Source organism: Pongo pygmaeus, chromosome 2 (assembly GCF_028885625.2).
Source record: "Pongo pygmaeus isolate AG05252 chromosome 2, NHGRI_mPonPyg2-v2.0_pri, whole genome shotgun sequence".
NCBI lineage: Eukaryota > Metazoa > Chordata > Mammalia > Primates > Hominidae > Pongo > Pongo pygmaeus.
The window spans coordinates 121,708,381-121,733,251 of NC_085930.1; the positions used below are offsets into that span (position 1 = coordinate 121,708,381).

Sequence of the window (24,871 nt, forward strand, 5' to 3'; positions counted from 1 at the left end):
ATGGCAGAGAACCAAAGTGTCCATGGTGCTTCAAACAAGCATATTCTACATCCTAGCACAAACTTTTTAGATAAATACATTCTGCAGGCCCATCTATTGATAATGGAAAGAACCATGCAGTGCAAATTCTAACAGCCACCTGGCACTTGGTCTCTGTTGACATAACAACTGAAAGACTACAACCCCTGCCCTCATTCCTGGATAATGAGAATTACTGAAAACCATTTGCAAACATCCACCAGAGTCTCAACAATGCAAAATCTCAGCTTTCAAACCTGAGCTCTACATCGGACATGCTAGGTAATCCAGAACAAACAAATCTTTTTTCTGCTTATGTTTCTAGGCCCTCTACAGCTAGAATGTTACTTTCCACCTTCCTCATACTTGCTTATTACAAAGTGAAAAATGAAATAAGAAATCATGACTAAATTATTTCTCATGTATTGTTCTGGCTTCCACCAACATATATGCAGATGGTTCAGTATAAGGCTATTCACTGCAGAACTCTTAGAATATCCATCAAGAGGAAACTGATTAAACAAAAGCGTACCTATACCCAGGAATATTATACAATATAAAAAAGAATGAAGATGTTCTTTATGTATAGATATGGAAAGGGCTTCAAGACACAGTTACATGAAAAAGCAAGGAGAAAATAAGTATGTAGAGCTCCACTGCATATGTAGCTACACATAGTATTTACATTTTAATTAGTTAACATTTAAATGTAGTCCCAATAGCCACATTTCAAGTGGGCAGGAAGGCAGAGAACTTCAACCACTCTACTGCATAGTATCTGTGTAACTTAGAACACATTACATAACTTCTGTAAGCTCAGACTAATTATAAAATAAGGATGATGACAATACAGTACCTCATACTGTGAGGATTAACTGAGATAACACATAAAGTGCTTAAGTGGTTAACCAGGATAGTCCTTACTACTGAATCTAACATTTGTGCAGCGGTGGGCCAAAGCTGAGCATGAGCTGGCTGTGTCAGTCAAGGCCTCACAGATGGGTTCTCCTTTGGTAGAAGTAACTAGTCCAAGTAGTAGTAAATTTAAATAAGAGTAGTAGTAAAATTGGTAGTAGTAAATCAGTCCAAGCTAGATGCTGTCAGTCCCCACCCCAATCCCCACCCCAGCTTGCTATTGTAGGTCACAGCACCCTTTCCTGGCAAAGCTACTCTCTTCCCCAGAATCCTTCTCAACACAAAACTCTCTGCAGCCACCATTAATCAACTAGAGTTAGCGCTAGAGATGAAATCTATCTGCCATCATTGCTGGTCCTGGTTGTGAGGATCAGAATCATGTTACTCAAACTCACAAGAGTTCATTTTAAGCAGGTTACCATAAGATTTATTGTTTAAAACAAGATCCTTTTGAGAATGCTCTGAAATTAGACTGGGACAAGTATAAACCACAGTCGAAGACAAATGTGAATGCATGGTCACTTAATTATATGTGATAATGCAAATTTATCCATAATCATTTCTAACATTTATATAACATATTACAGTTGTCAAAGTGTTTGCACATGCAGAATTTCAACAGACAACCCACACAATGGAGAACCATGGAGTAGAGTCTACAAAAGGCACTTCCTATCACTGGGTGGATCCACTCAAGAAACCCAACTTAAAAGGTTCAACCTGGCCGGGCGCAGTGGCTCACACCTGTAATCCCAGCACTTTGAGAGGCCGAGGCGGGCGCATCACGAGGTCAGGAGATCGAGACCATCCTGGCTAACACAGTGAAACCCCGTCTCTACTAAAAATACAAAAAAATTAGCCTGGCATGGTGGCACGTGCCTGTAGTCCCAGCTACTTGGAGGCTGAGGCAGGAGAATTGCTTGAACCCAGGAAGCGGGTGTTGCAGTGAGCCAAGATCATGCCACTGCACTCCAGCCTGTGCAACAGAGCGAGACTCCGTCTCAAAAAAAAAAAAGTTCAACGTACACAAAAAGGGTTTAGATGCTTGAAGACATTTCCATCAAGCTGAGGTAGCTACATGAATTACTAATTTCATCTTGGGGATATTTCTGTCCAGATAGCCAGTGTTAGGGCTATTAGGTTAGCATTCTCCTCCTCCTCCAGGACTGGAGAAACACAAATCCTTTGGTTCTTTTTTTGCCTATAACCCATGAAAACCACTTCCCTTCTTCAGCACTGGAAAAACCAGGTAGAGAAAATCCAAATGATGAGGATATAGTTTTCTTAGGAAATACATGTGATTCTGGCTGTAATGATAATGAGAGGTGAAGCCAGCTGGACTTCCTGGGTCGAGTGGGGACTTGGAGAACTTCTCTGCCTAGCTAAAGTATTATAAACGCACCAATCAGCACTCTGTAAAAATGCACCAATCAGTGCTCTGTGTCTAGCTAAAGGATTGTAAACGCACCAATCAGTACTCTGGAAAAACGCACCAATCAGCACTCTGTGTCTAGCTAAAGGATTGTAAACGCACCAATCAGCACTCTGTAAAAACACACCAATCAGCACTCTGTGTCTAGCTAAAGGATTGTAAATGCACCAATCAGCACTCTATAAAACGGATCAATCAGCACTCTGTAAAATGGACCAATCAGTGCTCTGTAAAATGGACCAATCAGCAGGATGTGGGCGGGGCCAAATAAAGGAATAGAAGTTGGCCACCCCAGCCAGCGGTGGCAACCTGCTCAGGTCCCCTTCCACTCTGTGGATGCTTTGTTCTTTCGCTCTTCACGATAAATCTTGCTGCTTCTCACTCTTTGGGTCTGTACTACCTTTATGAGCTGTAACACTCACTGCAGAGGTCTGCGGCTTCACTCCTGAAGTAAGCGAGACCACAAACCCACCGGGAGGTACAAACAACTCTGGACAAACCACCTTTAAGAGCTGTAACACTCACTGTGAAGGTCTGTGGCTTCACTCTTGAAGTCAGCGAGACCACGAACCCACCCGAAGGAAGAAACTCCAAACATATCTGAACATCTGAAGGAACAAACTCTGGACACACCATCTTTAAGAACTGTAACACTCACCGTGAGGGTCCGCGGCTTCATTCTCAAAGTCAGTGAGACCAAGAACCCACTGGAAGGAACCAGTTCCGGAAACAATAAGAATGAGAAATTGTTTTACTATCTAGGACAGTGTTTCTCAAACTGAAGGTTATGCAGGTACAAAATAAATACAAGCAGAAAAGATCACAGTTAATCACCCACAGTAACATTTGTTACTGTGAAACATTTGTTTCTGGTTGGATATGAAGTATCCTCCATCATAATATAAAATTGTATGTCAGTTAGTTGCAAGTCAAAAAATTTAAAGCTGCAGATTTAGGAAACTATGACTCTCCTGAACACATGGACTAGAAAAGCGTCTGGCCCAATTCGTGCTACAGCTTGAAAAGTGCCTATTAAGTTCATGAAGGTTTGCCTTCTCTTACTCTTGTTAGAACCCAGCCACCACATGGAGAAGCCTAAGCTAGCCTGCTGAAGGATGAGAGACATGTGGGCTGGTCACCCCTGTCACGCTGGCTGAAGCCTGCCCACTGCCAGACATGAAGGAGTCATCTAGGACCAAGAGTCCCAGCCAGGCTGGGTGTGGTGGCCCATGCCTGTAATCCCAGTACTTTGGGAGGCCAAGGCAGGAGGATCACCTGAGCCCAGGTGTTCAAAATCAGCCTGGGCAACATAGTGAGACCCCACTCTATGATGAAATCTGAAGATTAGCCAGGCATGGTGGTGTGTGCCTCTAGTCCCAGCTACTCGGGAGGTTAAGGTGGGAGGATTGCTTGAGCCTGGGAGGTTGAGGCTGCAATGCATTGTGATCATGCCACTGTACTCCAGCCTGGGTGACAGAGTGAGACTCTCAAAAAATAACAACAAAAAAAAGGTGGGTGAGAGTGTCCAACCAACTCACCAGCCAACCATAGCCATATGAGTGAGCCTAGGCTTGATCAGCAGAAAATCTGCCAGGTTAGTCAGCCCACATTGTTAAACCCCAGAATCATGAGCTAATAAATGATTGCTGTCTGAAGCCACTAAGTTTGGGGGTAGACTGTTAGGCAGTGAGAGATGACTGATTCAGTTCTCCTCTTCCAATTGTGGAAGAGACTGAGCCTCAAAGCAGAATAACTACAAAGTGTCACCAGTATAACCTTATGGGAGCCCAGGACACTTCTGGCACAGTGAGCTTAAGTTCCTGACATCACCAAGCTGGGGAGGAGGAAAGGGAAAGGAGAATGGTGACACAGATGGTGAGGATCCCAGAAACTACTGGGATCCTCAGTGCAACCACTGAGAGACTTGGGGATGCTACTTGGCCTGCCAGAGACAAGATTTAGGAGATATGTGACTTTTCTGTCCAAAGGGACATGACTTAGAGAAGAGTAGGCTCACCCAGGTGTTGCTCTGGGATTAACAGGTAAAAGTTAGAGGTGATAGATTTTTAGCTTAGATTTTCCTAAGATTTTTCTTCACATACAAAGAAGAAAAGAAAGATAAGATTTTTTCAACAATTAATCTCCTAATTAATTTTAAGATCAATTGCCTTGAAAACAGTAAACTATAATCATCTGTCATATCTATAGGAGAAGGGATGACTACATTGGTGGGAAACTGAATGAAATGATTTTTAAGGCCTTGCTTCCATTTTATTTCTCAGAAGGGGAATATAAAATTGGATTTTGTTGGGAGGATACTCAACATTTTTATGAAAATGATATTTATCCTCATGTAAAAGTATGCTTCACACTGAAAATGGTAAGAATTTACAGAAACATGGTCTTTGGGGTTAAAAGGATCTGGGTTTCAAGTCCACCTAATAACTGTTGACCTAAGCAAGTTTTCTCTAAATCTTAGTTATGTCATCTAACATAGGGTTATAATAATAGTACCCTACAGGCCTGTTACATGTTTAAACAAAATAACATCATGTACATGACACACAGAAAATGATCAATTATTATATTTATGCCTCTTAAGGAAGAGAAGGAGATGGAATGGAAGAATGAAGCAAGAGGTAAAGGTTAAGAAATGAAAGGTTAAGGTAAGACACTGGGAGCTCTCGACTCATTCCTAGAATAGTAGTCATTATTATATTATATATATATTTTTTGAGATAGGTTTCCCTCCTGTCACCCAGGCTGGAGTGCAATGGTGCCATCTTGGCTCATTGCAACCTTTGCCTCCTGGGCTCAAGTGATTCTCCTGCCTTAGCCTCCCAAGTGGGTGGGACTACAGGCGCATGCCATCATGCCCAGCTAATTTTTATATTTTTTTTGTAGAGACAGGGTCTCACTAATTTGTCTAGGCTGGTCTTGAACTCCTAGGCTCAACCAATCCACCTACCTCAGCCTCCCAAAGTGTTGGGATTACAGGTATGAGCCCCTGCACCCGGCCATGATTTTTATTTATATTTTATTTATTATTTTTTTAAATTTAGAGACAGGGTCTTGCTATGTTTCTCAGGCTGGACTCAAATTGTGGGGCTCAAGTGATTCTTCCACCTCAGCCTCCCAAAGTATTGAGGTTATAGGCATGAGCCACTGCACCCAGCCACACTCATGATTTGTATACCGAACAGGTGGAGGAGATGAAGGAAACAGGTGATTAATTATTACTTTTTAAAAAGCTGTACAAACTTTCTCACCTTAGCCGACGAGGGAACTCTAAGTCTCTTCCCAGTTCATCTCCAGTCCATCCTATCAACTCTCACTCCAACTTCCAAGGCAGAAGTGTGTCCGTGAGCCTATCCTCAGGGAAGGATTATTTCTGACCATAAAGGAGCTAACTTATAGTCACTCAAATTGTTTCTGAGCTCTTTGTGTGGCGAGAATCACAACAGAAACTGAGTAGCACAGACAAAAGGGTGCCTAGGCCCAGGGCGGACAAACAGCCAGGATGCTGCACCCAACCAGTTCCAGCAGACCAAAAAAAAAAAAAAAAAGACAGAGTCACAGGTCCAGCTTCAGTCATCAGTGCAAAGTTGGCCAAAGCTCTCCTTGACCTTCAGTATCAGAGAAAATGTCAGGCTGTGGGGTGATGTGAAAACAAGGGCAAGAGATAGGCAACTCCCAAGGATACTCCTCCAGCTGTCTATCAGCCTCTCTCCTCATCTCCTGTCTTCTCTCCTATCCTCTGCCTCTCTACCCCTTGGCCAAACCCCAAACCAGTCCATTTTGTGACTTAATGACAGGTCCGATCAAGGATGATGAAACTAATAATACTAATAGCAACTGTCATTTACTGAGTGCTAGTCACCATGGTGAGCTAGTGCACTCACCATGATCTGAGTGCTAGTCACTCTCCCCAGATCATTTCATTTAATCCTAACCATAATCCCAGACAGCAGGTATCAATACATGATTCTTAGAGAGAAGAGCTTTTCCCAAGGCCTCAGAGCTGCCAAGTGGGGGAACCAGGCAGAAACCTAGGCAGTCAGATTCCCAAGCTCTTTCTTATACCACTGCACTACCCTGCCTCCAAAGGAGATTTAGGATGTGTTTCTGGACATATGCTTCCTATCACAAGGGTTTGGCTGTAAATACAGCCCTGAGGTTTTAACTCTAGAACTTTATTTTACGCTGTGTCTGAGTGATCTTCCCAAGGTGCTGGTTAAAGAAAGAAACTTTGGGCCAGGCTCTGTGGCTCATGCCTGTAATCCCAGCACTTTGGGAGGCCAAGGCGGGCAGACTACTTGAGGCCAGGAGTTCAAGACCAACCTGGCCAACACGGCAAAACCCTGTCTCTACTAAAAATATAAAACTTAGCCGGGCATGGTGGTGCCCACCTGTAATCCCAGCTACTCAGAAGGCTGAGGCATGAGAATCGCTAGAACCCAGCAGATGGAGTTTGCAGTGAGCCAAGATGGTGCCATTGCACTCCAGCCTGGGTAACAGAGCTGACTCTGTCTCAACAACAACAAAAACAAAAAAAGAAAAAAGAAACTTTCATCTTTGAAAGAACCTGAGAAGCTTTTGTTGTTTTTCCAAATCAAATTCACAGGGCCAGGAAAAGTCATGCAGGTTAGGAAGTCCCTCCCTGCACCTGCGGCAGTGGGCAACACAGCAGGGCTCAGCTAGATGCATGACGGCCCCTCCTCTAGCCTCCTTTCTCTGATCTATGTAGAGAAAATGAGCTTCACCAAAGGACAGGACAAGGGCATGTTACACAACACGTCTACTTTCCCGCCCAGGACGTTCCTGGCTGAAGCTCCCTGGCAAGCCAGCTAGATTCAATATTCTGGTAACTGTATTGCAACTGATGACAATTGACTTGGGAGAGGCACTCCATGTGAGAGTTCTCAAATGTGACAAACACCTTTATTTACACAAGCAGGCTAAGCTGCCCTAAAGTTCCAAGTATAAATATTGCTTAAGCAACTAGACATTCCTGAGGTAAGAACCAGATCTGGAAGGGTAGGTCTATCTCTTGGTGATCTGTATTAAAATTGGCAAAAGGCTAAAGTTCCTTCAGAAAAAAAAATCTCATTCTCTGGGGATATGATTAAGCAAGTCTAGTTTCAGTGGTAATTCTGACACAAGTGGTCTTGGGACCACACTTTTAGAAACACGATTTAGGCCAGGCGAAGTGGCTTACGCCTGTAATCCCAGCACTTTGGGAGGCTGAGGCAGGCAGATCACGAGGTCAGGAGATTGAGACCATCCTGGCTAACACAGTGAAACCTCGTCTCTACTGAAAAATACAAAAAATTAGCTGGGCGTGGTGGCGGGCGCCTGTAGTCCCAGCTACCTGGGAGGCTGAGGCAGGAGAATGGCATGAACCTGGGAGGGGAAGCTTGCGGTGAGCCGAGATTGCGCCACTACACTCTAGCCTGGGCGACAGAGCGAGACTCCGTCTCAAGAAAAAAACAAACAAACAAACAAAAACACGATTTAAAGTGTAACAGAGCAGTTACTCCATTCCAGTTGGCATTTCCTTCGGTCTTATTTCCATGTCCTCACTGATCTCAGACCTGAAGGTAAGTTGTTTAAGGACTGGGACTGTGTCCAGTTTGTCTGCATCCCTGGTCAGACCACAGTCTCTTCACCGGGCAACACTCAAATGTCTACTGACTAGAGCTGAACACCCTTCTGGGGCTTCTCCATGTTGTTTTCAGTTCATGAGTTCCTGAATCCCTCTGGGGAGGTCGTGATCCTCTCTCTAGGACTGGAGTAACTCTGTACCCAAGGCAGTGGCACAGAAGCCAAGAATTGTTCCCGTCTAATCCCATAATTAATGAAGCCAGGCAGCCAGCCCAAACCATCAGCACATTTCTCAATTGCTCTGCTTCAGTATCACTGGCCAAGTTCTACTCCATTTCCCTGGGCTGGAGTGGGCCAAGGAAACAGTCAAGTACACCAGAATGAAGAAGCCATGGGCAGGCAGCCAAATCCCAGCAGAGGGGGCAGGAGGCTCACTTCACTACTCTTGCTCCAGGCCCAGTTCCAGCATGGCAGAGCTGTGCTACTTGTCCTGCACCTTGCAAATTAGGAAAAGGGGCTGTCATCTGTGGAATTTTACAGACTAAAAAACTAATGTTAAAAAAACATGTGCTAAATGGGTGCCTTTCAAATGGCATGGCCAACAGGGGAGCTGACACTGCACTCAAGTGACCTTGAGATTAAAACTGGTAAAGCCGGCTGGGTATGGTGGTTCATGCCTGTAATCCCAGCACTTTGGGAGGCCAAGGCAGGCAGATCATGAGGTCAGGAGATCGAGACCATCCTGGCTAACACGGTGAAACCCCGTCTCTACTAAAAATACAAAAAATTAGCCAGGCATGGTGGCGGATGCCTGTAGTCCCAGCTACTCAGGAGGCTGAGGCAGGAGAATGGCGTGAACCCGGGAAGCGGAGCTTGCAGTGAGCAGAGATCGCGCCACTGCACTCCAGCCTGGGCAACAGAGTGAGACTCCGTCTAAAAAAATAAAAATAAATAAAAAAAAAAACTGGCAAAGCCAAGCTGAAAGTCCAAATTAAGCTTTGCAGCAGCAAGGTACCAACTCTATTACATATTGTGTAGAACATTCTGTTGTTGGTTGAAAAATGAAGCTCACAGAAAAGTATGCAGTACCCTAGTATTTGTAGGGTGGAGGGGGAAGGGAATATATGTAAGCATTCACTTGCATGGAATTCCTCCAGAAACAACAGAAGTAATTCATAACACTGGTTTTCCTCCAGGCGGTATTCAGGGGGGATAAATGTGGATGGGTGATGTTTCACTGTTTTTGGTACTCTTTGGTTTTTGTTTTTTATTTTTTGTTTTGTTTTGTTCTTTTGAGACAGGGTTTCACTCCCTTCACACAGACTAGAGTACGATGGTGCAATCTGATTTTGGCTCACTGCAACCTCTGCCTCCCAGGCTCAGGCGATTCTGCTGCCTTAGCATCCCAAGTAGCTGGGACTACAGGCGCCTGCCACCACACCCGGCTAATTTTTTGTATTTTCAGTAGAGACGGGGTTTCACCGTGGTCTCGATCTCCTGACCTCGTGATCCGCCTGCCTCAGCCTCCCAAAGTGCTGGGATTACAAGCGTGAGCCACCATGCCCGACTAATATTTTATTTTTTGTAGAGGCGGGGTTTTGCCATGTTGCCCAGGCTATTCTCAAACTCCTGGGCCCACCTCAGCCTCCCAAAGTGCTGGGATTACAGGCATAAGCCACTGCGCCCAGCCCTGGTTGTTAAACAATGTGAATGTATTATTCAATCAAATATCATTATGGTTTTAAAAATTAGTTTTCAGGCAGGGAGCGGTGGCTCACACCTGTAATCCCAGCTACTCAAGTGGATGAGGCACAAGAATCGCTTGAATCCAGGAGGTAGAGGTTGCAGTGAGCCAAGATCGCACCACTGCAGTCCAGCCTGGGCAACAGAGTCTTGGTATTGACTTAGCATATGCCAGGCATTAGGGTAGATGCCATTCTCAAAAGTTGGAGACAGATAATCAAATAACTCCTTATAATGCAATGATACAGGCCAGCAATAGGGACACAGAGAGAGGCCACTGGCCTTGCTGGGATGGAAAAGTGAAGAACCAGGTAAGGTTTCTTTCAATAAGTACTTTCTGGGCCAAGTCTTGAAAGAGTAAAACTAAGACCAACTACCTAGGACCAACTGCTGCAGCACTTCTGATGCCTGTCACGCCACAGAAAAACCGGTAAACAGAAGCACTGAAAGGACATCATCACTCTTAACTATTGTACACCAGTCCCTCCAATGTGGCAAAGAGTGTACAGCAATGAAAAAAGGCTTGGAAACACCAGATGCTACACTTTGCTTCCTTCCCCCTTCACACCCCCACCTCTACATTCACCCAAACACACCAGAGAATCCCACAGTGTACGTTTGATTAAGGGTACTAGAAGAACTGACATTTCTAAAGTGCTCTATAAAATGTTAAAGTCAAATAAGGCCCCAAAGAGACGCAATGCTTCGCAAACATCTCGGCAAGGGAGAATTCTCAACGCCTCAGGGAGAGCGGCCTGTTGAAACTTGGATTTTCTTCCTGATACGACGCGCCTAATAAGATAGTGGACCTATCAGAAGCGGGGGCGAGACGGGCACCTTGAAGGGCAGAGCATGCCCCGCCCGTGACCTGGGCAGCAAGAGCCCTTTAGCCCTCTCCGCCTCGGTTTCCTCAACACCGAAACTGCAGTAAGAATGCTCGAGCCTCCTCCAAGTCCTTGACCCAGGAGATCCGCCGTGGAGAACGGAATACGCCCTTAGGATATTGTGCAAAACACCCAGGCGTGGCAAGCAGGTGGCTTCTGTGCGCTCAGTAACGGGGGCGCAGACAGGTGCCCGCGTGCGCGGGGTGCCCTCTCTCCGCGCTGTCCCCCGCACGCACGCGGGCCCAGCGCCTCCCGAGCGAGTGCCCCAGTGCGGCCTCCTCGGGCGCACGGTGCCCAGCCCAGCAACGAGGTCGCCCACCCCGCCTCCCTGCGCGCAGTGCCCGGTGCCCACGCCGCAGCATGGGGCGCGCAGCCCTCACCGCCCGGGAGAGGCGCTTCCTGGAAGCGGAGCCCCGGCCTCCAACTCGCCGCCGCTCACCAGTTCCCCGAGCCCACGATGCACACTTTCAGGGGCGCCGCTGCCATGGCCAGGCCGAATGTAGCCGCCTGCACCGTGCTTCCCTGGCCAGCTGCCCACCTCCGCCTGTTCAGCCTTGCCCGCAGCGGCCGGCGGCGGCCCCGCCCCGTTTGCCTCTCCGCCAATGGTCGCCGCCACCCCCGCCCGGCGCCGGGGGCCACAGCTGACAGCCGGGCAGGACCCGCTTTGCCACTCCCAAGAACCACTGCGCACGCCTGGCCCTGGCCGGCCTCCCGGCCCGGCTCCGGCACCGCCCCACCCTGCCCGAGGCACGTCGGGACATGTAGTCCTCACCCCCCGTCGCTGCGCGGCCCTAGACAACAGCTCCCGCCGGGCCACGTGCAGGCCCGGGCCACTGAGCAGCGACTCGCGCCCTGGTTCCCAGTGGAGGCTGCACTCCATCCTCGTGGGTGGAGCAGACCCAACCAGCTCGCCGTGGTGCCCCCTACACGCTCCTTTTTCCCTACGCGGGAAGGGGTGCCACATTGCCATTTGGAGCCGAGAGGCTCCTAGGTTGACTCTCAAGCCGACCAGACTTGGGTCAGAGCTCGAAATGCCCACCCGGCCTTGTCATCCTCTGTTTCATTTGCACAAACAAGACACAGCCTGGCACCTCTGAACTTCTTAGCGAACTTGGATCTTCAGAGGACTTTGGAATTTGGCTGAACAGTACCTGCATTTCAAGGATGACACCTTTTCTAGTTAGAGTCAAGATAGAAACTTGACCTGGTGCAGTGGCTCACGCCTGTAATCCCAGCACTTTTGGAGGCCGAGTCAGGAAGATCACTTGAGCCCAGGAGTTCGAGACCAGCCTGGGCAACATAATTAGGACCCCCATCCGTCTGTACAAAAATTTAAAAAATTAGCCAAGCATGGTGGCACGCACCTGTAGTCCTAGCTACTCAGGAGGCTGAGGCAGGAGAATTGCATGTGCCCACGAGGTCGAGGCTTCAGTGAGCCAGGATAGGGCCACTGCACTCCAGACTGAAGGACAGTGAGACTCTGTCTCAACAAAAAATAAATACATAAAAATAAAGGAAAAAAGGTAACAACAGCTTGCATTCAGTGGGTGTCACCCTCACACGCTTACTTGGCAGGAATTGCCTTACCATTGTGTTTGCCCAGGGCCTGACTTATCTCTTGCTTGTGGTTTGTTTGCATTTGTGAGTAACACAATGCTCTCCTCCTTCTTGACAAATAGAACCTTAGTTTGTTCATTCTTAGCATCAGTCTCTGCCAGGCACTGTGCTAGACGCTGTCAGAGTAGGACAAAGTCCTTTAAACCAGTGGTTCTCAAACTCTGCTGCATATTAGAGTCACTGGGGCTTTTAAAAATCCCCATGCCCAGACACCATTGCAGGCCAGTTACATCAGAATGTCCCATGGTGGGATCCAGGCATCAGGATATTTATTTATTTATTGACTTATATATTTTTTGAGACAGTCTCCTTCTGTTGCCCAGGCTGGAGCAGAATTTTTTAAAGTTCAAGAGGTAATTGCAAAAGAAAGCCAAGACTGAGAACCAGAAGACTAAAATATCAGTGGATTCTGGCTAAAGAAACAAATACTCTAGTACCTACAAAAAACTAAGCCTAGGCCGGGCGCCATGGCTCATGCCTATAACCCCAGCCCTTTAGGAGGTGGAGGCAGGCAGTTCACCTGAGGTCAGGAGATCGAGACTAGTCTGCCCAACTTGGGAAAACCCCGTCTCTACTGAAAATACAAAAAATTAGCCAGGCATGGTGGCAGATGCCTGTAATCCCAGCTACTCGGGAGGCTGAGACACGAGAATCTCTTGAACCTGGGAGGCAGAGGTTGCAGTGAGCCGAGATCTTGCCACTGCACTCCAGCCTGGGCGACAAGAGCGAAACTCCATTTCAAAAAAATGATAATAATACTAAGCCTATTAGTTTGATGCTCAGAGAACTGTTATTTTTGCTTTGTTCTCTACATTGTATGAAACATTTATTTGTGTTACTTATGATATTTACTTAAGGAAATACTTAAAGGGAGCTGGTGAGCCAGAGCAGTCTTTCCATCCCCTCACCAATGGTTTGTTCTCAATTATTTGCACTAATGCAAGGATACATGCAGGGATAATGGGAAAGATGGACGACTAAAGCTTTATTAATCCTTTCTGTTTTTGTGTAACATAACGCATTTGTCAAATTGAATAATGAAGTCATGTACTTGGGTAGTACACATACACTGCAAATATTTATGTTATCTAACTGAACTAGGGTACCTTCACCTGGCACAGTAAGGCCAAATACCCACACCAAGGTTTGCAGAGGGAGAAAGAAGGGTGTTTATCTGTAGGGTACCAAGCAAGAAGAATCAGGTAGCTCCTCCTTGATGGCTGGCAAGTAGGGGTTTTTAAAGGCAGTTGGGGGCCAGCCGCGGTGGCTCACACCTGTAATCTCAACACTTTGGGAGGCCGGGGTGGGAAGATTGCTTGAGCTCAGGAGTTCAAGGCCAGCCTGGATAACACATACCCTGTCTCTACAAAAAATTAAAATTAGCTGGGTGTCCCAGCTAGTTGGGATAGGCTGAGATGAAGGGATTACTTGAGCCTAGGAGGTCGAGGTTGCAGTGAACTGTAATTGTGCCACTGCACTCCAGCCTGAACAAAAGAGCGAGACCCTGTCTCAAAAATAAAAAGTAAAATAAAGGTGCGTGGGACAGAGGTTACAGACAAAGTCATAAATCAATACATGGAGCTACACATTGGTTTGACCTAAAAAAGCAGGACGTCTCAAAGTGGGGGAGGGGGACCCACAGGTCATAGGTGAATCAGAGATTTTCTTTTTTGCGATTGGTTAAGGAACTTTAGACAAAGCTTTGTCTAAAAATTTGGGGTCAGCAGAAAAGAACGTTCGTTCTCAGCCTGGGCAGCATAGGGAGACCCCATCTCTGCAAAAATAATTTAAAAATTAGCTGACCATGTTGGCACAGACCTGTGGTTCTAGCTACTGGGGAGACTGAGGTGGGAGGATTGCTTGGGCCCGAAAGGTGGAGGTTGCAGTGAGCCATGATCGTGCCACTGCACTCCAGCCTGGGCAACAGAGTGAGACACTGTCTCCAAAAAGAAAAAATAAAAGAAAAAAAAAGAATATTAGTTCTGATTTGCAGACATGACTTTCAGGCCCCTCTGAAAGATGTTTACAACAAAGAACAGTGGTCAGAGTTCAATCCTCAGTTCCTCCTTATCTGAGGTCTACATGCCAGTGGATACATTTCGTGAGGGTCTGGGTTTCTAAAAAACAACTCATGGACATATGTTAAGATGCATCATTAGTTTCTATAGGGACCATCTTCTGACTCTAACTTCCTTGGTTTCTTTTTTTTTTTTTTTTTTTTTTTTTTTTTGAGGTAGAGTCTTTCTCTGTTATCCAGGCTGGAGTGCAGTGGCACAATCTCAGCTCACTGCAACCTCTGCCTCCCAGCTCAAGTGATCCTCTCCCTCATCCTCTCAAGTAGTTGGGACTACAGGTACATGTCACAATGCTAATTTTTGTATTTTTTGTAGAGACGGGATTTTGCCATGTTGCCCAGGCTGGTCTCGAACTCCTGAGCTCAAGTGATCTGCCTGCCTCAGCCTCCCAAAGTGCTAGGATTACAGGTGTGAGCCACTGTGCCCGGCCTTGGCTATTGCTTTAAGCTACTATTACCTTCTTGCTTATTAATTTGCTCATTTACTTCTAAAGGCTGGGGAGGTGCCTGGAATTTCCCTTGAAGGAACTCAAGATTTTCTGTTATTTCCATGCTTGGGAGATCCACAGGCCTTTAAGAGAGGTCCCTGCTCTGTCTCCTTTACACCAAATGATTCATTTCTAGCAGTTGCCTAAAAGTTTTTAGTTTATTTTTAAATAGTTTTTTTTGGTAGAAACAGGGTCTTGCTATGTTGCTCAGGCTGATCTTGAACTCCTGGTCTCAGACAATCTTCCTGCCTTGGCCTCTCAAAGTGCTGGGATTATAGGCAAGAGCCACCACTCCTAGCCACCTAAAAGTTTTTTGTTTTTTTTTTCTTTTTTTAAAATTTTTTGGGGGTCACCTAAAAGTTTTGTACCCTCTCTGGAAACTCTTATTCCTGAATATTACAACTACATTTGCATGAACGTGAGCTACCCAGCTCTTCTGTGTGTTGGGGTGATCAGACCCAACACTAGGCTGTGGGTGCTACAAAGTCCAGTGGAGTCAAAGGAATGAGAAAAGACAAGAGAGAAAGTGGGACCAGGGGGCCAACGCTAGTATGGAGGCTGGGAAGGACCTGAGCTCTGGGAGCCCACGCTATTTATTGGTGATAAAACAAAGAAACAGGTGGTGAGGATGTGGGGGTTGGAAGGAAGTGGCGCATCAAGCGAATGAGCTATAGCTGTGATGGTTTAGCATTTTCTTTGAAACATATGGCTACTTGAGATAATGGGAGTGCCAGAAGCAAGGAGCCCGCAAGTCTAGACCCATTCCAAAGGCCACGAGGGGTTTTAGACCGTGGACCCCTGACGTGTTCCAAGCCCTGCCTCAGCTTCTCTCCCAACACTCAGCTTTCCTCCAAACACTGTGGACATATCCTGCCCAGCATCATCCTACAGTGTTTATTGGTCACCTGATATGCACAATACATTGTGCCAGAACAGAGAGGATAGTCATTTGGTTTTACAGACTGGTTACAAAGATTAATACAAAAAAACAGATAGGTGAAATTTATGAACCTAATGTTGAGAGAATAAAGCAAGTTTCAGGAGAATACATACAGCGTGATCCCATTTCTGTTAGTTCAGAAACAAGCAAAAATAAATCTACCACTAGGGATTCACATGTAGTGAAACCATAGAGGAAAACAAGGAAAGGAAACACACAAAATGCAGGATCATGGATATGGTGTAGGGCAGGGTTAGTTATTTATACATTTTGCACATATTAAATAATTTTTGTTTAGATGTTTAATGAAAATCATGGCGGAAAGGAGAAGCCACAGTACAGAGGAGTGAAGAAAGCCAAACGAATCACAGTGGATAGGAACTAGTGACCTGCTTTCCAGTTTTGAGATAGCTGATCTTCTGCCAGTCCCACTCTCTTTTGTCTAAGATGACAGTGCCAATGATGTTGCCACCTTCTCCAAAAGGGTTGAGTAGCCTGGAAGACAAAAGGTTAGCCATTGTCATTGTGACAGTGCCAACTCTTTGGGGACCTGGAGAAGGCTTAGGGCAGGGGTGTCCAATCTTTTGGCTTCCCTGGGCCACACTGGAAGAAGAACTATCTTGGGCCACACATAAAACACCCTAACACTAATGATAGCTGATAAGCTAAAAAACAAAACAAACAAACAAACAAACAGAGAAACTTGCAAAAAGAATCTCATAATGCTTTAAGAAAGTTTACGAATTTGTGTTGGGTCACGTGCGGTCCGTAGGCTGTGGGTTGGACAAGCTTGGCATAGGGTGTATATAATTTCATGCATGGAGACAATGTTTTTAACAACATGACTGGTTCATGCATTGTGGTAGAAAGAGGTGCCACTAGCTAGCCAGGTAAAAATCAGGCAGCACTTTGGAAACTCAGCCCAGAAATCTCCTTAGAAAGGTCGCTGAGTTCATGAAGTACACTTTTTATTTTCCACATTACAGAAGGCCATGGCAACAGTGTTGCCAAACTTTTCTATGTAACTGGAGTCCCCTTTCCTCTCTCCAGATAACATTTCCCTCACTTTTAAGTCCTCACCCCCAGCCTCCTACACCATTACTAACATGCTCTCAGAGGCATTTCTGGCTTATATCTGCTTCCCAGTCCCAAAGCCAGTGCTGCGTGTTATGGTATTATCAATACTCCACTTCCAGGTATCAAAATCTGTCCTGATTATTGCTTGTTGCATAACAAACCATACCAAAATGTAGATCTTAAAACAACATTTTTTTATCTCCGGAATCTTACATGGGGGTGGATGTTCAAATGGGGCTGGAAGGTCCACTTTCAAGATGACTTGCTTGGATGGAGCAAGATGGAGGCCAAAATGGCTGCCAAGTTGTGGCTGTTGCTGGCTGGGAGCTTGGCAGAAGCTGAGGGCTGGAGGCTGGAGTCCTCTATGTGGGCCTCTCTGGAGCTGCTTCTCCATGGCGTAGTGCCTGCGTTCCGCAAGGAAGCATCCCAAGAAAAACAAAATGGAAATTGCCCATTTCTTAAGACTTGAGTCCAGAAATGGCCATTACATCACTTTTGTTGTGATCTTTTGGTCAAGAAATTACAGAGCCCAAATTCTAAAGGAAGGGACATAGGCTCTACCTCTCATTAAAAGAAGTGTCAAAGAATTTGGGGATTATGTTTTAAAATTGCCATTGCCATGCTCTATATTATATATTCGTATTACAAGTGAGGACACTAAGGTACAGCAACACTAATAAACACTTTCCAAGGGTCCAGCGGTGAGTCAGGACCAGAATTTTTGGATTCACATCCTGCACTTATCAACTGTTCATTTATTCTACATGTACTTACTGAGCACCTACTATGTGCTGGTCACTGTGCTCGGTCCCAAGAATTAAATATTAAACAAAAGCTGGATGAGGTGGCTCACACCTGTAATCTCAGTACTTTGGGAGGCTGAGGTGGGCGGATCACTTGAGCTCAGGAGTTGGAGACCAGCCTGGGCAAGACCCCATCTCTAAAAAAAAAAAAAAAAAAATTAGCCAGGCATGGTGGGGCATGCCTGTAGTCCCAGCTATTCAGGAGGCTGAGGCAGGAGAATCACTTGACCCCAGGAGGTGGAGGTGGCAGTCAGCTGAGATCACGCCATTGCACTCCAGCCTGGACAACAGAGTGAGAGTCTGTCTCAAAAACAAACAAAGAAGTGAGGCAAGGTTCCTGACCTCTTAGATGCTTATATTTAAAGGAAGATGTAGACCAATGAACGGGGAAGCACCCTAGTGTGATAAATGGTACCAGCTTACTATGGCAGCTCAGAAAAAGACCCTTGTCCCAGATCTGGGAGTTTAGGGAAGGCTTCCTAGATAAAAAGTAAGATCTCTGTTGAAACCTGAAGAAAAGGTGGCATCGGCAAAGTAAAGAGGTGGGAGAGCAGCTAATGAGCTGCTCCATGCAGAAGGAACAGCACAGGCAAAAGTTCAGAGTCTAGAGAGAGAATGGGATGTTCAGGAGCTAAGAGGAGTTTAGTATGGATGGAGGGAAGAATGAATGAGTGACAGAATATGAGGGGAAAGGGGGGATGGAAATAAATAAAAGCAGAGAGGTAGAGGAGGTACCTGATTATGGTTGGCCTTATAAAGCATATTGAAGAATTAGAACTGAAATCCTGAAGGCCAAAAAAACCATTATAGGTTTCACCAGGAGCTTAACATCATCAGTCTTGTGTCATAGGAAGCATGCTCTGGATGAATTCACAGGGAGAAGGCCCGAAGGCTGAGGCCAGGAAGGAGCCTGCTGCTGTATTCTATAAGAGCCATAATAATGGCTTAGAGTGAGATAGAGACCAGTGTGGTGGTAACAGTGATGGAGACAGGTGATTGAAAGTCTGACATATCTAGGAAGCAGAAAAAAAAGACTTACTACTTTTTCAGGTGGGAGAGAGAAAAGGGTCTAGGATGACTCCAGCTATCAGTCTTGGGCAACTGAATGAATATCATTTGCTAAAATGGGGAACCCAGGAAGAGAAACCGATCTAGAGAGAAGGATGAACTCAGTTCTAGACAAGTTAAGTTTGGGGAAGGTCATTTGATATCCAAGTTCAGATTTCAGGGAGGCAGTTGGATATGTGAGCCTGAGATAGACACATTTGTCATTTACCAGCATGTACTTAGAAGTTGCAAGTGGTCAGTGCCTAGAACAATGCCTAGTACAGAGTGGGCACTCAGTAAATGTTGAATGAAAGTGATTGGGATCACTCAGAGAGATGGGAAGACAAACCAGGATAGACTCTGGAATGGACTTAATATTAAAGAAGAGAAGCATGAGAGGACGAGAAAGAAACAATGAGAACATTGTGTGGTATCACTTGCCAAAGGAAGGCAACATTTCAAGAAGGATGGTCACAGGGCAGTTGAGAGTGGTCAAATAAAAACTAGGGCTGGGTGCAGTGGCTTATGCTTGTAATCCCAGCACTTGGGGAGGCTGAGATGGGAAGATTGCTTGATCCCAGGAGTTTGAGGCCAGCCTGAGCAACATAGCAAGACTTTGTCATAAAAAAAAAAAAAAGGATAGGACTAAAGTATAATGTATCTTTCTTTTTTTTTTTTTTTTTTTGAGACGGAGTCTCGCTCTATTGCCCAGGCTGGAGTGCATTGGTGCGATCTCTGCTCACTGCAAGCTCCGCCTCCTGGGTTCACGCCATTCTCCTGCCTCAGCCTCCCAAGTAGCTGGGACTACAGGCGCCCGCCACCACGCCCGGCTAATTTTTTGTATTTTCAGTAGAGACTGGGTTTCACCGTGGTCTCGATCTCCTGACCTCGTGATCCGCCTGCCTCGGCCTCCCAAAGTGCTGGGATTACAAGCATGAGCCACCGCGCCCGGCCGTGTAATGTATCTTTTGGGCTAGGAGGATGTTGGTAGGGTCCTCATATGGTTGTGCAGGTAGCACACTGTGCAACACCAGCAGGCACCATGCACATTGCAAACATTGGAGATTGATATACCTAAGATGACTATTTTCTGACAGATGGAAGCAAGCGTCTTGAAAAAGGGAAATGTTTTTCCAGTCCATGTGAAAGCAGTATATGGGCTAGCCACAGGCCTGTTTTTTGCTGTCTCTGGTCAGAGTAAGTCACTTTCAGTCTTGGGGCAGAGCATAAACTCATTGTGTGGTGGGTGGAGGTATAAATAAATGGAAGGTAGGGAAGTGAGGCTTGAGAAAGTGCAGATATCTTAGTCTGTTTGTGCTGCTGTAACAAAATATCTGAGACCAGGCAATTTATAAAGAACAGAATTTTTTTGTTTGTTTGTTTGCTTTTTTTTGAGACACAGTCTCCCTTTTTCGCCCAGGCTGGAGTGCAATGGCAGGATCTTGGCTCACTGCAACCTCCACCTCTCAGGTTCAAGTGGTTCTCGTGCTTCAGCCTCCTGAGTAGCTGGGATTGCAGGCTTGTACCATTATGCCTGTCTATTTTTGTATTTTTAGTAGAGACGGGGTTTTACCATGTTGGCCAGGCTGGTCTCAAACTCTTGGCCTTAAGTGATCTGCCTGCCTTGGCCTCCCAAAGTGCTGGGATTACAGGCATGAGCCACTGAGCCCAGCCCAGAAATTTATGTCTTAGTTCTGGAATCTGGAAAGTCCCAGGCCAAGGTGCTGGCATTCAGTGTCTGGTAAAGGCCTTCTTGCTTGTCCTCACATGATGGAAGAGCAGAGGGGGAAAAAAAAGGGCCTAATTCCCTGTATCCCTTTTATGAAGTCATAGTCTGGCCAGGTGCTGTGGTTCATGACTATAATCCCAGCACTTTGGGAGGCTATCATGGGAGGATTGCTTGAGCCCAGGAGTTTGAAACCAGCCTGGACCACTTGGCAAGACCTTGTCTCTACAAAAAAATTTAAAAAATTTTTCCTATATCCCCAGCTACTTGGGAGGCTGAGGTGGGAGGCTCCCTTGAGGCCAAGAGGTTAAGGCTTTAGTGATTGTGTCACTGCACTCCAGCCTGGGCCATAGAGCAAGACTCTGTCTCAAATAAATAAATAAAGTCATAATTCCCAATTAGAGCCCTCATGACTTAATCATCTCCTAAAGGCCCCACCCCTTAATACTATCAAATTGGGGATTAAGTTTCACATGAATTTTGGAGAAGACACAAACATTCAAACTGCAGCAGTAGACAGTGTGTTCTAGAAGTTTGGCTGTGAGAAGATGAGAGATAGGGACATGAGGAAGAGGAGAAGCAAAACTAAAGAGTAGCAAAATAATTTTAGTTTTTTTGTGCTTGTTTGTTTTACATCATGTGGAGGAGGCTAGAATGTGTTGAACTAGTCCTGGGGAAGAGCCAGTAGAGACGGAGATATCTAAAATACAGGAGAGGCCAGGTGCAATGGTTCATACCTGTAATCCCAGCAGGAGGATCTCTTGAGTAGCTGTGATTCCAGCTACTCAGGAGGCTGAGGCAGGGAGATCCCTTGAACCCAACAGTTTGAGGTTGCAGTGAGCTGTGATTGTGCCACTGCACTCCAGACAGAGCAAGACCCTGTCTCAAAAGGTAAATAAAATGAAATACAAAAGAGAGACTGAGAATGAGAGTGAGAGTAAGAGTGAGAGAGAAATTAGTCTTTTTTTTTTTGAGACAGAGTTTCGCTCTTGTTGTCCAGGCTGGAGTGCAGTGGCATGATCTTGGCTCACTGCAACCTCTGCCTTCCGGTTTCAAGTGATTCTCCTGCTTCAGCCTCCTGAGTAGCTGGGATCACAGGCACCCGCCATCACGCCAGGCTAATTTTTGTTTTTTTAGTAGAGATGGCGTTTCACCATGTTGGCCAGGCTGGTCTCGAACTCCTGACCTCGTGATCCGCCTACCTCGGCCTCCCAAAGTGTTGGGATTATAGGTGTGAGCCATGTGCCTAGCCAAGGGATTAGTCTTATATTAGACGAGATGGTCCCAGAAAAATTCTCTGAGAAGGAGACATCTGAACGCATGGAAGGAGCCTGCCATGGGAAGGTGGGCAGAAGAGAACTTCAGGGAGGGGGACCCCTAGTGTAAAGGCCCTGAGGCAGTGCAGAGCCTGCATGTTTGAGGAACAGAAAACTACAATTAATAAGTAAGTATGAGAGAGAGGAGCATTTCAGTCAGAGACACAGTCAGCCCAGATTAAATAGCAGGGTCTTGTGATCCACAGTATTAAAAAAAAAAAAAAAAAGGATTTCCCACTAGGCAAATCTGAGTCAATGCACGCATTAAGATTAATAATAATAGTTATGAATTTAAACTATTTGAATAAAAGTTCATGAGCCTATACCGATTCAAAGAAACAAGTAAACAAACAAGGCAGAAGGGAAATAAGTAAACAAACAAGGCAGACAAACAAGTCGAATGTCAACCCATAAATATGGAAAGGATAATGGCTCTAGACAATCATCAATGGATGCTAACAATAGTGACGAAAGTTTGATGTGGGACAGGATATTTACTTAGCATTAAAGTGTCCACACAAATTGTTTACAAAGGATAAAACAGTAACTTTACTGTAGAGGAAACCGGCTGACACCACCTTAACCACATGTTCAAAGTCATCGCCAGTGATGGGACAAACTGACACATGCATCTTCTTTAACTAAAATGAGAAGATATTTGCTTAATATCAGTGTGTTAGAGATTTATTTTTAAAAATAGGACTTCAGGATTTTACAGATTAAAATATTTTTAATTTTTTTGATGTCTGACAGAGAATTGTCCATTTTTTCCAAGTAAGGACATAAGCTATTGCCGTATCCTATTACCATTTTATTTCATCTTATTTTATTTTAATTCAGCTTATTAATCTTACTTTAATTAACTTATCTTTTGAATAATTAATGCATCCATTTGGCTCAAAACCCAAAAGTCTTAAAGAGGTATACAGTGAAATTCCTTTCTTTTACAGCAGATGCCCAATTCCCTCCTTTGAAGAAACCCTTGTTCTCAATCCCAATTTCTTTGTGTATCCTTCCAAGAATATTCCACGCATATGTAAATACATTTTTTTCCTCTCTCTTTTTTTGTTTTTGAGACAGAGTTTTGCTCTGTTGCCTGGCTGGAGTGCAGAGGCACAAACATGGCTCACGGCAGCCTTGACCTCCTAGCCTCAAGCAATTGATCCTCTCACTTCATCCTTCCAAGTAGCTGAGACTACAGGTGCGAGCCACCATACCTGGCCAATTTTTAAAAGTTTTTGGTGGAGATGAAGTTTCACCATGCTGCCCAGGCTGGTCTTGAACTCCTGGGCTCAAGAGATCCTCTCGCCTCAGCCTTTCAAAGTGCTGGGATTACAGGCGTGAACCACCGTGCTTGGCTCCTCTTGTTTTTAATTAGTATGTTATGCACATTTTTCTGTTACTTGCTTTTTCACTAGATGTCATTTCACATTAAAAATGTCAGTCAACATAAGAAAAGGATGCACATAATGAAACCTTAAAAGAAAAAAACTTAGCTTTTTGGAAAACACTCCCCCAAAGTCTTTATTTTTCTTATTTCTCTGTGACACTGAAAACTTTTTCACAGGCTGATATTGGTTAGATTTCTTCCTCTAATTCCAAGTAAAACATACACTTGGACCACCGTAGAGAAACATTTTATCTATTCTGCCTTACCCCACATATGTCACAACTTTGCTTTCCTCATTACACACCATACAATCTCTGGTGGTGACATTTGTTCTTGGTATAGCGGTTTCAAATGCAATTACCCATCTTCAATATTGTTATTGACAGTCCAGTGATAAATTACAGATTTTTGGCAGAAGAAAACAAATGCCTCCTTCTGGAAACTTATATTGGCTTTTATCTCACTTCCTTGGGGAATAGAGACATAATGGATACAAGGCAGATTTGGCTGCTTGAAAGACCCGAATAGAGCCCCAGGCACTTAGCAGTAGCAGGTGTCAATTGTAATCTGTTCACATCAAAGTTTATTACATTATCCAAGAGGTCTGTATACCAGGTTTTATCCAGCAACTGCACGTTTTCACCAGTTCTTTAAATGGGGACAGTGTGAAAATTTGTTGCTTCTTTTACAAACCACACTACCATAATCTACTTTTGGTTTAGAATCCAGCTCTTAGCCCAGCACTGTGTATTATTATAGATTTTGTCTGGGGTGTCAGCCAGCTTGGATCATTTGGAGAACTTGGGAGTTTTAAAGATGAATTTACCAGACTTAGCACTGTAACTGACCAGAGAAAGGCATATCTATTCAGAATGTTTGCTTGATTAAAAGTCAAATACCCACCTGAACTTGGTTTTCTGTGTTTTGTTTTGTTTTTGAGATGGAGTCTCCCTCTGTCACCCAGGCTGGAGTGCAGTGGCACGATCTCAGCTCACTGCAACCTCTGACTCCTGGGTTCAAGCGATTCTCCTGCCTCAGCCTCCCGAGTAGCTGGGATTACAGGTGCCCGCCACCATGCCTGGCTAATTTTTGTATTTTTAGTAGAGATGGGATTTCACCATGTTGGCCAGGCTGGTCTCAAACTTCTGACCTCAAGTGATCTGCCCGCCTTGGTCTTCCAAAGTGCTGGTATTACAGGCGTGAGCCACTGTGTCCAGCCTGAACTTGGTTTTTAGTTTGTCTTTTTCATGTGTTTATTCAACACGTAGTTACTGAACTCCTACTATGTGCCAGGAGCTAAGGACACAATGTTGAAGAAAACAAAGTCCCTGCCCTCATGGAACTTATAGTCCAGAAGGGAGACTAGATAAAGAACAAAGCGGGTATCTACAAAACTATCCACCCTTATGTCCCCCTGATGAGAGATGAGGGACGCCAGAACAAATGGGAGGGGCAGCAACCTGGACCCAAGGTGTCAGGTAAGACCTTCTGGATGTCTGAATTGAAGGATGAGTAGGAATTAAGTGGGAGAAGAGGGTTTGAAGCAGAGAGAACAGTATGGGTGAAGGTTAGGAAGCAAAATGAAAATAGTCATTGGTTCTTTTGAGAAACTGAAAATTCAATAAGTTGGAGGATAATTCAAGCCATAAAGACAGATGAGAGGCCGTGTGCAGTGGTGCACACCTGTAATCCCATCACTTTAGGGGCTGAGGTGGGAGGATCCCTTGAGTTCAGGAGTTCGAGACCAGCCTGAGAAACATGGTGAAACTCTGTCTCTACAAAAATTACAAGAATTAG

The 24,871-nt window shown here is 45.2% G+C and overlaps 1 protein-coding gene across 1 annotated transcript in view; it reads right to left on the bottom strand.

Moving 5' to 3' along the window:
- GPD1L (glycerol-3-phosphate dehydrogenase 1 like) overlaps positions 1-11,285 on the bottom strand; it is a 63,527-nt gene extending 52,242 nt beyond the window's left edge. The window contains exon 1 of the mRNA XM_054482528.2: positions 11,036-11,285. Within this exon, the coding sequence (XP_054338503.1) occupies positions 11,036-11,082 (47 nt within the window). The 5' untranslated portion in view covers positions 11,083-11,285. The remainder of the gene's footprint in view (positions 1-11,035) is intronic.
- Positions 11,286-24,871: the final 13,586 nt, after the last annotated feature.